The following is a 14,998-nucleotide window of genomic DNA, read 5'->3' as shown; positions in this document are numbered from 1 at the left end:
TTAAAAAAGAAAAGGGAAAGAACAAGAAAAAAAATCACATTTATGATTTGAATATTCAATGTGGCTACAATTCTATAACTTCTACTTAGCAAATTATCTTTTACTAGCTAGCCAGATTTGGCAAAGCCTCATGAAAATCTGACTTATAAAAGTTTGGCAGCTAGAGCTTCTGGAAAGTATTTTAATGAACTATGTGAATCTGGAAATCTATGAACACTTATCACTACCAAAAAATTCTAGAAAAGTAAACTCAGGTAAAACAACAGGTTGTTGGTGGATTTGCAGCTAAGCTAAGAGAGGGCGTGCTAGATTGGAATTTAGATTTAGTGCCAAATTATAACATAAAATTATGACAAGAGCAAATTATGAATGCACAGGGAGTGATCATATTAATGGCATTTAGTTTGCTTAATTTTAACTTAAACTAAATGATATAAATTAAAATTCAAAACAATTTTAGCTTTAGTATTTTGATTCCAGGACTACTATTCTACTATTTCTTCTACAAACTCAATTGTTTAACGGTCCTTGGTTGGGAGGGCGCAATCAGTGACATTTAGGAATCCAAACAGGGGAGAGTCCAAGAACCAAACCAACTTAAAGCAATAAAGCCTAGGGGGAAATAATGGAATCCCTTCCATAGAGTTGTCATGACGAAAGGAGTCAACACAAACAGTATCTACTTGCAGAGAAACAGCAAACTTTAATTCTACCATGGCCATAGCACATGATGTACAGTAACAATATTAAGAGTTCGGTTTTTAGAAGGAAACTTTAACAATAGAAAGAAATGGGAAAAAAATCATCCTCACACCTTTCCTTCCACCTTACCTGCAGTGCTCTCACTTAACCCATCTTTGCCATCAGAGTGAATAGCACTGGTGTCTTCCTGTAGATAGACAAATATAAACCATGATTGGATTAAAAACAAGAATCAAGTCCCACTGAACTACTCATTAATAAGCTCAAATATCTTTCAAGTGGAATGCTCCACTTGAAATAAACAACCATAACTTTAAAACCATCTTTCAGCAATAATTGCTGAAGTGGCAGATGTTTTTGACTGACTACATGTACACATGTCTGCATATCATAAACTGTTCGCTATAATTTAGTTGCTGGTTTTATTTATTTAAAGTTTATGTACCACTTCAGTCTTAGACGTCTCTAAGCAGCTTACATTCTGATACCGTAAGGAAAGATTAAATAACTATAAATTGACTCAAAGCAAACAATTATTACAACAATCACTTTCACATTTTTCATCATGCTGAGTAACAACTCTCAGTTAATAACCAATCACCTCTACAGGATGGGGATTCAGCGTTCCACCACTCCTAAACTTTCCAAAATAACCATGTTTTAGAGATTTAGCAGGTGCTCAGCAGGATTGATGCTAATCTGACGTTGGGAGAAGCACAGTTCCAAAGGAGGGAGGCAGCAGTGCAAAAAATATACAGTATCTTGATGGCCTCTGATGCTAAGACTCTGCAGAGATGAGGCTCAAAGAATAACCTTCCTACTAGATTTTATTGGACCTTATCCTGGTCCTAAGACATTTAGAGGTTTAAAAATGACAACTAGCACCCCAATTTACATCTAGAAGCAAAGTAGTGGCCAATGGAGTTCTTGGAACCAGTGTTGCATTGGTGAATGGGGTAGGCGGGCTGTTCTTATGTACTTGAGCTGCTGTGTTCCGATTTTCACAAGTTATCTTGGATATTTGGTACAGAAAGTTGGGGTAGAAGCGCTTTCAATAAATAACGACAAAAGTTGGCAAGGAAAAGTGTCAAAGAAAATGAAGAAAGTGTAAAATTCATTGCTTAATAAGCAACATTATTTAGACAAAATGTCACTTTAAAATTTTCTATTTTAAATATGCTAGCCAAAGTAATCTTAAAAGCCAGCTGATTAAAACACTTGAGATGTTCCTTGCTCTTAGCTAAGTCACGTGTTGTGAAGTCACTTGGATTTGTGCAGTGGATGTTATCATTAGTGCCCCTTGGAAGGGAATTCCATTAGCCCATTTGATGTGTGGCCATCCTCCCACAAGTAATCTCCCATTGTAGCCTTAAGTGACTCATTTAACTTCATGGACAGGTAACATTTCAGAGTCTACTAGAAGCTGGAATTCTCTAGTTTTATCTATTTCTGTCCACGCTCCTTGCACAACAGTAAACTTCTCGCCAACTTGAGCTAATTAAACATTGTGTCACATAGCTCAATCCTCTAAGACAGCATTCCACAATCAGGTGTTCCTCAAATATGCTGAGCACACAACTCATTCCTAGGGGGCAACCAATATATCTGGAAAGCCCAATAGGAGAGGCTGTCCTACAAACAGGGCAATGTTCATATTTCATTTCAAGCAAGATTGGAAAAAAAAAAAAAACCCAGTATACCTTAGATCCTCGTTGGGTGAAGAGCTGGCTTTTCCCAGATGCTGGGGTTGAAGTTGTTGCCTGTGATGATGAACGGTCAGCAAGCTGAAAGAGATGGATGCATTTTAGGGACACAAATTTCCTCTTGCTCACCGAAGTCATCATTCTCTGTTAGTTGGAGATAAGCAGGACTACATAGCCCTCATTGTTTGTCAGCAGCAGGCATGCAGTCAAACAATCGTCTGAGCAACCGCTCGGTTTAATATTAAACTTTTTGTTAAAATGCCATGGGCTCCCATGTGCAAAGCTGCTTATGCATGTCTAAGAACAAACTTCAGCTGATGGTTAAAAGGCAAGCCAACAGCCTCGGAGGTCACTCTTATAAGCTCCTGTAGTCTAAACTTAGGTTCCTGTCCCATCTCAACTCCTCTCTCTGCAAAGTGGCAATTAATATGTGATTTTTTTCCCCCTCCAACAACAGTCTGTCCTATTTCTATTCTGATGAGAATTCACTCATGATACATGAGACTCACATATTTAAAAGAGAGACAGAGAGGGATTTGCACCAAGCAAATTTAACCAGATCAATTCCCAACAGGACATTCCTCCTCTACCCCTCCCTCTCTATACATAGCAACCCCGTTCAAGCTGGACTTGGTTGTTTACCTGGATAGGGCTGATGGGAGGAGGTGGAGGGGCTTTGCGTTTTTTTGGAGTTCCACTTCTTTCTGAACTTAATTTAGAGGCTTGATCATGCTGGAAGTTTCACAGGCCAGAAAAGGGAGGTCTGTTAGTTTGTTAGTAAGGATTGTGTTAACAAGTTATTCAACAACATTAAAAACGCACACACATTCACGCCTTGCCTTACTGCTGTGAGGATGTGACACATGCTTAAGCATGAGCTCATCCTGCTTCCTTTTTTAATTCAGGCCTCTGTACATTTTGATGAAGTCAATAAAGGCACACCCCTCCCTACTGAGCCATGTTTTCAGAGGCTATTCACAGCCTCAAGCCATTTGTCAAACCTCCTGATCCCTGCCTTGTCTGTCACAGGACAGACAGAAAGAGACAGATTATATCCTCTCAATCCTGTTCCTGAACCTTTTTTTTTTTTTTTGGGAGTCTCTTGGATCATTCCGCTTTTATATATATCTATATCTATGCAAAATATATAACTGAACATTCTGCACGCCAAATCATCAGTATCAGTACCCACAATCTTCTTCCATGTCTGCCTACCTGCCTTCCAAATCTTTTGTAAATTTGGAATCCACAAAATAGGAATGGAGGAACTCAACATAATAAACCAATAATTTATAACTGCAACAATTGGATGTGCCTGATACCAGCCCTACTTTAGAAGCTGTACATGACTTTCAAAGGAAACAGGACCATTTTATGCACCTTCTTAGAATTGGCCAAAGACGTCCCTGAAAGCCAATAAAGCTTGAGCAGCTACTTCAGAATTTTAGGCATGTTACATTGAAATGGTTTCTAAGCCAAGTAGATTATAGTTTATTTGTTATGTGAACAAGTATGAAACTCCCATTCTGCTTTCTCCTCCAGCTTGACTGCAAGGAGATTAGAACAAAGTTTTTTCCAACTTTATTACAAGGAGGTCCAAAAATGTTCAAATGGGTTAAAACGGCCTTCTTCAAAAAGATGCCTTCTACATATCCTGAGTCTTCCACAAAACTGTCACAGTGTGGAAAATCTACAATAATTTCCAGCTGCAAAAGATGGTTAAATGCCTAGTCTTCTTCTTTTGGCAGTTCCAATGAAACTGTCCCAGTGTGACTCAGAAATGGGAGACTCACACAATTGTTTCACACGCACATTGGATAAATTTCCAAAAGTTCTAAAAAACTACAAATAATTTTTCATCATAATTTTAATTCTTAGGCATTTGTTTATGCTAAATATAAAGTTTATCTTTATTAAGCCACTCTCTATTTTTCTTTCTTTTTTACCTGCTTTGACTTGACTGGTGACTTGGCATCTGCAGAAAAGAAAGACTGCATTGAAGTTGATTGATATAGCTAAGACACATAAACCAACATCCTAAGCTTAGCATTATTTTAGTCAATTCTCTGATTTCAGTATAACTTGGGGTGCAAACGGACACATTTGGAGTTGGGGGTCCATAGGGTATGTTCAAAAAAGTCAAGATGGAAGCTAAAGGTAAAGGTTCCCCTCACACATACGTGCTAGTCATTCCTGACTCTAGGGGGCAGTGCTCATCTTCGTTTCAAAGCCGAGAGCCAGCACTGTCTGAAGACGTCTCCATGGTCATGTGGCTGGCATGACTAAACGTCAAAGGCGCACGGAACACTGTTACCTTCTCACCAAAAGTGGTCCTATTTTTCTACTTGCATTTTTTACATGCTTTCGAACTGCTAGGTTGGCAGAAGCTGGGACAAGTCACGGGAGCTCACCCCGTTACGCTGCATTAGGGATTCGAACCACTGAACTGCCGACCTTTCGATCGACAAGCTCAGCATCTTAGCCACTGAGCCACTGCGTCCCATCAAGATGGAAGCTACAGAGGTGCAATGCATATATAAGACAGGCAGAACTTCAACTTTACTGTTTCTCCTTGACTATTTTTTAACCATATCATATACACACCTGTTTGGAATCATATCGTTAATTTACACCAGATGTGTAAATAATCCTACTTACATTTATATTTTCAAGCCTTGACTATTTTATTATGTACACTGAGAGGAAGAAGCAATCCAAGTATAACACTAGACACACACTGTACTCCATGGCATTTAATTACTCCGCTGTACACAAAGAAGATTTATGTAGATACATAAGATGGCTGAGTCAGCATCTTTTCTTCTGCCAGACAGACTAACAAGGTTTTTTTGGGGGGGGGGGGATGGGCAACAGTTTAAGTTTATCTGCAGATGCAGAGCTACCCTAGCTTAAAGAGACTTTAAAAGCACAGTACAAAAAAGAAAATTTAACAAGAGACATTCTCAATTGGCCTATTAAATATTTAAAACATTGGATTTGGGTTTTTTTTGGGGGGGGAAGAACCCCTCTCCAACAGGAAGGAAGAAGAAGAATTAGAGACGGATGGAGGGAACAAAGAGGCAGACAGATTAAAAGCTGAAAGAGCCATCTTTCAGAGACAGGGGAGCGGGGAAGGTACACAACAAAGCATGTTCACTAGACATAAAATCTTCATAGTTGTAACCATTGTTTTCACAGTCATTAGATTACAATTTGGGTGCTTGGCAACTGCCTTGCAATTACAACATTGCAAGCGGCATCCTGTGGTCAAGGGTTTGCCATTTGTGACCTTCAATGCTGGTCTTTGACTAGTAGTCAGTGGGGAAGCCAGCAGAAGTTCATAAGTGGTGATCCCATGACAGTGGGACAATGTGACTACATACACTACTTATATGGCCTCCTTTGTATATTTTAAGAAGTGTTTAAGAAGCGTGCACATACCAGCATCTTGAACCATTTTGGATTGAAGGAGACTCTGAATTCCTGTATTTTCAGAAAGCATGGAGTAATGTAGGGCATTGTGTCCAAGTGCATCTGCCAAATTTATTTCCGCCCCTTTTCGGATTAGGATTTCAGCAATGCTCAGGTTTCCAGCTTCACAGGCCAGCATCAAAGCAGTTCTACAGAAATTAAGAAGACTAACCATGAAGGGGAGCATGAGCCTGTGTCAAGATGATACAGCCCCAGAGTAACTGAAGATATGTGATAACGCCCCAGATCAGCCTAAGATATGTTTAGGCTGATATTATATTATATTCCTGTATTTTTTGATGAAAGATCATTAGGAAATCTCATGGCTGCTATAAGATAAACTGGGAAACCAAAATAAGCAAGAGAACATGACAAAACATTTCCATTTTGTTGTAAAAAAAAAAATGACTTGGATGAAATCACAAGTTCAAGTGAAGGAGACTTTTGCTTGGAATCTATTTAGTTTAAAAATGTACTGTGCCAATATTGCCTTTCTCATGTAATCCTTTTCCAACTTGGAGCTTTCCTGACGTGTTGGACTACAACTCCTAAAACATGCTGGGTACAGTTAATGAAAATTGTAGTTCAATACATCTGCACAGGGAAAGATTGTCCATTTCATGCCCACATCAGTGCCTAGTTGGACAAGATATCTCTAAAGGACAGGATCCCATACCAATCATATGTAGTATCACACAACATATTTTGACATTGGCCTACTAAGTCAGGCAAAGTCCTGTCAATCCACCATTCTCTTTCCATAATGGCTAACGAGATGTCTTTCAGAAGCCTGTGGAAGGCAAGTGAGAACCAACACTTCCCATTAACATGTCTCAACAACTACTGTCTAGAAGCATGCCAGAACAGGGGATTATACTGTATTTGCCATGATTATCAGCAATTAACAACTTTTATCCTCAGTCTATAGATTTTTGGCACCGTGTACCTTTGTATACTTTGTGTCTGATGATAGAAACTACACAGAAGGAACATGGATAGCTACAACAAGCTGAAACATTTTCCACACACAGGCTATGAGGAAATGTTTCCTGAAAACTTCCCTAATTTCACTAGGGAAGTTGTGCCTTATATAAAACATGATGTATAACTTCGTGGATCTTTAATAAATATAAATATACGTTTTTTAATTACATTGAAGCCTCAGGAGAAGCTTCAATGGGCAAACTGAGGGAATATCAGTATTTTTCTCACAGCAAAAGAGTACGATCTCCTTCCTTCTTGATTAAGGATATTGGCAAACATTTGGAAAAATATGAATTTATCTCTTAAGGTTGATTCTCATGTAAATCTGATAAATACTATTTGTCTTTTAATTTCAATCCTACTCTAGAAAAAAATATTCTGATGGAGTGACTAGGAGCGATAGACTGCTAGTTACTGCTAAAGAAGATGGGGAACCTGCCATTTCAGCCTACCTTCCATTTTTGTCCCGGGAGTTGACATCTGCCCCATGGTCTAGAAGGTATTTGCATACTTCAGAGTGGCCGTTTTGTACTGTCAGGAAGAAAGGCGTATTTCCATCCTGGAGAAAACATTGAAACAAATTATAACCTATTAATTATTCAATTGAACTCAAATTCAACACATTTATAATAAGATGTACACCACAGAAGTTGGAAACATCCAGAAACTGGAAACAATAGAATACAACCCTTATTTAGAAGCTAGCTGTGCAGAAACTCTACACACTTCATCAGTTATCAAAAGTCTAGTGTAGAAGTGGTCCTACTGCCACATGCCACGTGCAACCTTCAGCTCTAGGGTCACATGTGGTCCTCAACCTTTCACTTGCTATCTTCAGAAAGTCTCTTGAGTGCAGAGAAAAATGGCATAGTTTTTTTTTTTTTTTTTGGTCATTTTGAGTATATATTACAACTGTCGCCTAACCCAAAAAACAGATGTATTACTTTAAAAAACATACCAACAAGAAGTATTCCAATAAAAAACCCAGAACAAAATGAAAAACCTTGTCCATCATATACAGCTTTATAATCTTATCTCAGTGATCTTTTGTACCCAAATGTTACATACCTTCCTTGCAATGAAATTTATCCTACCCATTGTCTTAGAATTGTTACCCATCCTACAGTAGTATGCATGGAATCATCCCGTCAATTCAGGTATTGTGTATATTTATTGTTATTTTTGGAGATCATGGGGGGAAGGAAGAGTGTAACTCTATAGTCTAATTTTTAGCTTGGTCTTATCTGATAAGTTTCTCATCCAGATACTAATCAGGTTTGCTCCTGCTTATCTTCAAACCAGACAAGTTGACCAAGCGTTGCCATCTACTGAACCTAAGCAGAACCTCTAAGCAGCTCCTGCTGCTCTCATGCACATGGGACTGGTGTATATAACTTGAAACTCAACAAAAGAACCACCCAGTTACTGGACTGAAAGGTAATACTAAAGGACGGCTGTCAAACTCGCCGCATCACGTTGCCGTCACATGATGTTTTGCGACGTTTTCCCCATTCGCGGAACTGGGGTGGGCGTGGCCTGTGTGTAATGTATCTGTGTGTAATGTACAGGGCCACCATTTTGACACCCCTGTACTAAAGGAAAAGTTGTGTGAGATTGTCATTATTGTTGTTCTTTATGCATAGAGATATCGTGGAAAGAACTGGCAGTCCAGCTTTGCTCGAAAGCTAATTTCAATCTTCTTTCTCTGAATGGAGTTGAATGGCTTGCTTTACATAAAACAAGTAAGAAAAATGAACCAAGAAGTTTAATGAAGTTAGATAGCTCGGACATGGAATCAGAACAGCATAAATAAAGAAGTTACAATGGCAATAATCATCAGATGGAAATAAATATGACCCATGACTGCCAGTTGTTAAACAGCATTAAACTTGCCTCTCATTATGAAATTATTGCAATGTTATCCTTTTAATACTTAGATGAACGTTTCTCATTAATGCCTTCTGAATTTCTAATCCTGGTGCAGAACCAGATACCAAAGTAAAAGCTAGATGATACTTTATATAGCAGATGGCTTTTTTGATTGTATGCTTTCTAGTTAATAACAGCACTTCTGAAAGTGAAATGAGTGATTATAAATATCTATGTTGGGATATCTGGACATGCCCCTTTAGCTCCTTTTCTGCAAAATTATTAAAAAATGGTAGAATAAGGAACGCCAAACAAAATTGCTAACTAGGTTTTAATAATATTTCAGGAACTGAAAGACACTTAAAAACTTAAACGGATAAAAGAAATGCCAATGAAATCATAATTACATACCACATCTTTGATGTTAATTGGACACTTGTGTTCACACAAGTGCTGAGTTATTTGAAGGCAGCCAGAGGCAGCTTAAGGGAAAAAAAGAATTGCAAAATTAGAAGATCTGCAGTATATACTCTTAAATTCCCCTGTTTGTCAGTTTGTAAACTTAAACCGAGCAACAATTTTTGAAACAATGCACCTCAAACGGGCTAACCTAAAGAATGTGTCCAAAATCTGGAACTTGTAATTCCTATAAAATTAAAATTTGGCGAAGTTGTGGCTTTTCAACGCCGTTGCATTCCTGCTATCAGTCACAGCCCCCTGATCATTTCCAGCGCTCCCTATCAGCTTCTCAGAAGGCAATTCAATGGGGAAGCCAGCAAAAATTTGGAAGTCGCTGTAAGGTCCTGCCTCACCAGTCTTCTCAAGAAAGCAGAACTCTTGAAACAGAAACCATCTCAAAAGGAACTTTTATTGGAAGATTGTGATAGCAAGAGATGTAGGCAGGAACTAAGTTTTCCCGCTCAAAACGTTAGATTAAGCCATTGCAGACAGGGCATCTCCCAAAGTCCAATTCATCATTGAGCCAATCCTGAGGTGTGAAGATGTTATAGGAAACTCAAGCCAAGAAGGTGATAAACGCCGGTCTCCAAGGCAACTCTGCTGCTTTTCTCCAGAGACAAGATAAGGCAGCTGGCTCCAGGCACATTCCTTTCCCCCTTCCCAAGGTCCCGAAAATTACAGCCAGGCAAAGCAAGGAATAGAAACAGAAACTCCATATAGAAATCCTCCAAGCCTCCCCCCCTCCCACCAGAATGACAGCGTCCCTATAGGAATCTATGGGACCCCACAGTCACCCCCATTTTCAGTGCTATTTTGTCCATCTGTTGTCATTTTGATTGTCTGTTTAGGTAAAGAAGTAACTCTGAAACAATGTGCCATGGGTTGACTAGTTCTTTTTAAAGCCCTTTTAGAAAGTCACTTCAGTGTGGAGCTGCACCAGGTGACTATATTTATCACATTTTCATGGTCTAGCCCAGGGGGTCTCCAACCTTGGCAACTTTAGGACTTCTGGACTTCAAATCCCAGAATTCCTCAGCCAGCAAAGCTCTAGCAACAACATAATTTGTTGCTAGAACTATGCAGTGCTTCAGATTTGAAGTCAAAAGGGTGCTTCAGAGCATGTAGCACATCAATGTAGCAGCCTCATGTTTTCCCAAGATAGTGCAGCTATAATGGCAATCACGTGATTGAAGGACACTGCAAAGGTTGTAAGTGGACCACAAAGGCCAATAATTTTAATAAATAAATAACATTATCTTTTCAGCATCGTTGTTATTTTAGTCCTTCACAAATGGTCAGTAAGTGAGGACTACCTCTATCAGGTTCCATTGTATATTTACTCAGCAAAGCTCATTCAACCCCATCTTGACTATGGGAATATAATGAAAGCAGTTAAGATAATCAGTGACCTGATGTAGTCAATTCAGTCTTACCCTTCTTGTTTGTCAAAGTTCTTACTGAACTTTAAGCAGAAGGCACAAATTATATTAGATTTATGTCAATGGAGAGAAGCAAGATAATTATGTAATAAATACCTGCATAGTGTAAAGCGGTTTTTCCCGAGCTATCTGTGTTCTCTGCTGGACATTTGGACTGTAGAATGACAAAAAAAGGAGCCTTAGTTAAATACACGAAGGATTTTGAAAGGTAAATTGCACTACTGTACTGGAATAAAGTTTTTGGGGTGAGTATCAAACTAGTTTTGAGACTTATCCAGAATTAACTAGATGTTCAGGGCAAAATTAATCTGAATGTTTTTAGAAAGGGATTAAATCCATTTTGCAGACTTGATCATCCAACACTGCTTAGTTGCAAGGCTGCAAGAGGTGAAGCAATTATATTTATACTGATATTGTTTCCTGATTGCTTATTTGTAACCTATGACTATCATTAAGTGTTGTACCTTATGATTCTTGATGAACGTATCCTTTCTTTTATGTACATTGAGAGCATATGCACCAAGACAAATTCCTTGTATGTCCAATCACAACTTGGCCAATAAAAAATTCTATTCTATTCTGTTCTGTTCTGTTCTATTCTATTCTATTCTCTTTAAAAAAAACTACATCTTTTTAGGGCTTGCTTGTAAGCATGAAAAAGATGCAGCTGCTTTAATTTATAGCCAGCTGCCAAGCACCCAAATTGCAATCATGCGACCGCAAAGGGTGGTATAACGGTAGTAACTTTGAGGGAAGTCATTTTTTTTCGGTTCTCTTAGGAAGTCTTCAGTCTTTCTAATTTAACTGGTTTGTTCCAGCACGCTTTCAGATTGGACTGGCTACAGCGCTGGGATCTCCTGAAGATTTCTTATCTGAGTGCTAACCAAGTTCATGCCTGCTCAACATCTGAACACAATGTCAGTTCTGAACTTAGTAGGTGGTTTTGTACCCCCTATATATCAGTCCTACCCAAAAAATGCTGACTAAAGACTATGGTGAGTCTACTACATTAGAAAGGAGTGCAGATATGACAACATTGGACAGAGGACTGAACTCCATTCACAGGAGACAATATATTGGATTTTTAGAGACTGCCCTTCTCTCCATCTCATTCTGTAGTGTACAACTTTGGGAAAAGTGGAAAACTGTATAGAAATCTGATACCAACATATAATGGCATGGGTCTATACCAGAATCCAGGCAAGAAGATTTTCCCACCCTATTGTAAAAATAAAGAGCTTGATTCATGGCTTAAGCTTTGCTATCAGATGTTAAGAAACTGGACGATCACTACTTTCAACTAACAAATCTAGCACTTTCCACAACAAACAATTTCTTTAGGCAATTGCAGCTCTTCTTATTCTCTAGCCCAGAGGTCTTCAAACTTGGCAGCTTTAAGACTTGTGGACTTCAGCTATGCTGGCTGGAGAATTCTGGGAGTTGAAGTCCACAAGTCTTAAAACTGCCAAGTTTGAGGACTCCTGCTTCTAGCCTGACATCAAATAATACTTGTCAGATGTTAAAAGTTAACATTTACCACTCCCAGTACATGCAATTATATGGCATTTCATGTGAATTGTACCCACTAGATCATACAAGCAAGAAGAAAATATAGAGCAGGCAGCACCATTAAACTGTGGTGCAAAGGAAAGCAGCAAACAACCATATAATCTAAGGATCTTCTACTCACAAGCCCTGGGCTTAAAATAATTCAGTGATTTAGATGGGCCCTGTTGGAAACTCTTAAATCCATTTAATTGGCTATTTCCAGAGAAAAGCTTAATGTAGGCTGGCATTTAATCAGAAAACCAGAAGTGTTGGGGGGGGACGGGGGGACGGGGAATAAAGCACCTCACCTGGAGAAGTCTCTTGACGCAGTCAACATGGTTATTCTTGGCCGCAAGATGCAAAGCATTGTGCCCTATGTAAATATTTCATAATTATTTCACTGAAAATAGCACTAGAAATGAAATGAATGTTCAAAACCTTAGCTTGAAGTACTAAGTGGGTATGTTTTTAGACTAAAAAATCAGAAGCATACTGTTGAAATATAATCCAGCTATCTACTTATCTACCCATCCATCCATCCATCCATCCATCCATCCATCCATCCATCCATCCATCCATCCATCCATCCATCCATCTCACCTTTAAACCGCCTGTCTCCCTCATAGAGTTATACGAGTGATATAAGCAGACCCAGACATAATCAACAAATGTATGAATATTCTCTTCCCTATCTCCAAGATTAAGTACCATTAAATGAAAACAAAAAATATCTGCCTTCATCCATTTGTACTTGGTTTAAACCTTGCTTAAATGCTACGTGTACATCTTACAGAAAGAGATGGGCTTCAGAGAATCTGAAGTAGTGAAACCAAAGAGCAAGCTATAATTTGCAGAAAATTTGCCCTCAGATTTCAGTATTTGTAGAATGTGGGTTGGCTAAAAGATACGTTGATTCCAGTCAGAGTAATCATAAACTGCATTTAGTTTGTTCATTAGAGGTATATGGCCGTCCATCTCAACCACATGATTTTTGGTGGCTCGCAATATTAAAAATAATAAAGCCACATAAAAAAATCACATAAAGTACATAGCCTGCCAAGAAAAAACTACAAAAACAACATACAATCAACATAACCAGAAACATCATACAGTCAACACAATCAGATGATGGGTTCCACCAGAAATCTAGGACCTCGGGTTCAAGTACAGAACCAAATCATCAAGGCTTTAAGGTTGGGACCATTCTAATCTCCAGAAAGGTAATGTTCCTTAAGATGGACATGTGTCATGGCACAAAATAGTTCTCCCCCTGGGCCCTGCTAAATGATACTTCCTAGCAGGTGGGACCTGGAGCAAGCATCTCCTGTCATACCAAATAGTACTGAAAGAATCAACCAAGGAGAGATAAATTGGCCAAAGTCCTAAAAATTATGGTACATCCCAAACAAAACAAAACAAAACAAAACAAAACAAAACAAAACAAAACAAAACAAAACAAAACAAAACAAAACAAAACAAAACAAAACAAAACAAAACAAAACAAAACAAAACAAAACAAAACAAGACAAGGTTGTGGGGCAGAACAGAATACAGTTGTAGAACTCATGAGCAGGATGCATTAATAATAATAACTAAATATAGTTCATGCCATTTCTTGTTAAGTCAACTGGGGAGCTTAATTTGAGATACTGGAAAGCTACTATTAATCAGAATACAAATATTTACCGGAAACAGACTAAAGAGCCGAGGTGGCGCAGTGGTTAGGGTGCAGTACTGCAGCTACTTCAGCTGACTGCTAGTTCAGCAGATCAGCGGATCAAATCTCACCGGCTCAAGGTTGACTCAGCCTTCCATCCTTCCGAGGTGGGTAAAATAAGGACCCAGATTGTTGGGGGCAATATGCAATTTAGTAAACTGTCTTTGGTGTAAGCCGCCCAGAGTCCTCGGAGAGTGGGCGGCATAGAAATATTAATAATAATAATAATAATAATAATAATAATAATAATAATAATAATTTAGCACAATGCAGCCTTTCTCATTCCTGCATTCTCCAGAAGTGTTGGCTACAACACAAATGTTCAATTAACTGCAATGTGAACTCTAGTCTAACATACCTGTGCAGCACTAGATATGAGAACGCTGAACTTATCTCCATACATCCATATATAGGTCCAAAACATCCATGTGTGTCAATTCAACCACATCCATATACTTGATTAACTTTGGAATATTCCAATGTATTTAAGTAACATGGGAGGCTGGCTGGAAATGAATGTATTTGGAGGGTTCTAGACTAAAGAAGGTAGAAGTTAACCCTTCAAGGTAGACCAGACTAAGGAATCTAAGGAACCAAATAAAGTCTAATACTACTTTTATTGTAAATTTATAGTAAATTTTATTGTACATTTATGGTAGTAAAATCTTGCAAGTCAGAATGTGCCTCTTTCTCCTTCTTTGTGTGAACTCAGAGAAGCTTGTCTGAGATGTTTGCATACGTAACAGTTTGGCCTGGGCTCAGATTTCCTTTATCCAACTGTTGCCTTGGCAGTGATTCTTCCTTCTATCCCTCTGCTTTTACAATTGCTATGTGCCACGAAAGCAAAGAATGCCAGAGGAATATGCCCATCCGCACCCATGCATGCATACAAACGTCATATCTTTTCACATTAAACAGATAATTTGAGTACCTGTTCCATCCAGAATTGTAACCTCTGCACCATGTGTAATCATAAGCCTGAGACATTCACTATATCCTTTAGAGGCAGCAAGATGGAAGCTGAAAGAAAGAATTATAACAATTATAAAAAAAACAATTGCTACCAACCTGCCTTCCATTGAGGACCTGTATGAGGGCAATGAGTT

At 38.6% G+C, this 14,998-nt stretch overlaps 1 protein-coding gene across 7 annotated transcripts in view; it reads right to left on the bottom strand.

Moving 5' to 3' along the window:
* RAI14 (retinoic acid induced 14) overlaps positions 1-14,998 on the bottom strand; it is a 117,630-nt gene that overhangs the window by 10,900 nt on the left and 91,732 nt on the right. For 4 of the 7 annotated variants that reach the window (XM_034442418.3, XM_087888202.1, XM_087888203.1 and 1 more), the window contains exons 4-13: positions 14,824-14,912; positions 12,484-12,548; positions 10,724-10,781; positions 9,141-9,211; positions 7,313-7,419; positions 5,847-6,025; positions 4,352-4,380; positions 3,048-3,137; positions 2,403-2,486; positions 832-889 (exon numbers count right to left, since the gene is read on the bottom strand). In XM_034442418.3, the coding sequence (XP_034298309.2) occupies positions 832-889; positions 2,403-2,486; positions 3,048-3,137; positions 4,352-4,380; positions 5,847-6,025; positions 7,313-7,419; positions 9,141-9,211; positions 10,724-10,781; positions 12,484-12,548; positions 14,824-14,912 (830 nt within the window). The remainder of the gene's footprint in view (positions 1-831; positions 890-2,402; positions 2,487-3,047; positions 3,138-4,351; positions 4,381-5,846; positions 6,026-7,312; positions 7,420-9,140; positions 9,212-10,723; positions 10,782-12,483; positions 12,549-14,823; positions 14,913-14,998) is intronic. The other 3 variants (XM_087888205.1, XM_087888207.1, XM_087888206.1) reach the window with 1 other exon arrangement.

The sequence above is a fragment of the Pantherophis guttatus genome, chromosome 2 (genome assembly GCF_059756535.1).
Source record: "Pantherophis guttatus breed Tessera chromosome 2, ASM5975653v1, whole genome shotgun sequence".
NCBI lineage: Eukaryota > Metazoa > Chordata > Lepidosauria > Squamata > Colubridae > Pantherophis > Pantherophis guttatus.
The sequence above is the reverse complement of the archived record's forward strand: the minus strand, read 5'-3'. Positions and strand labels throughout refer to the sequence as shown.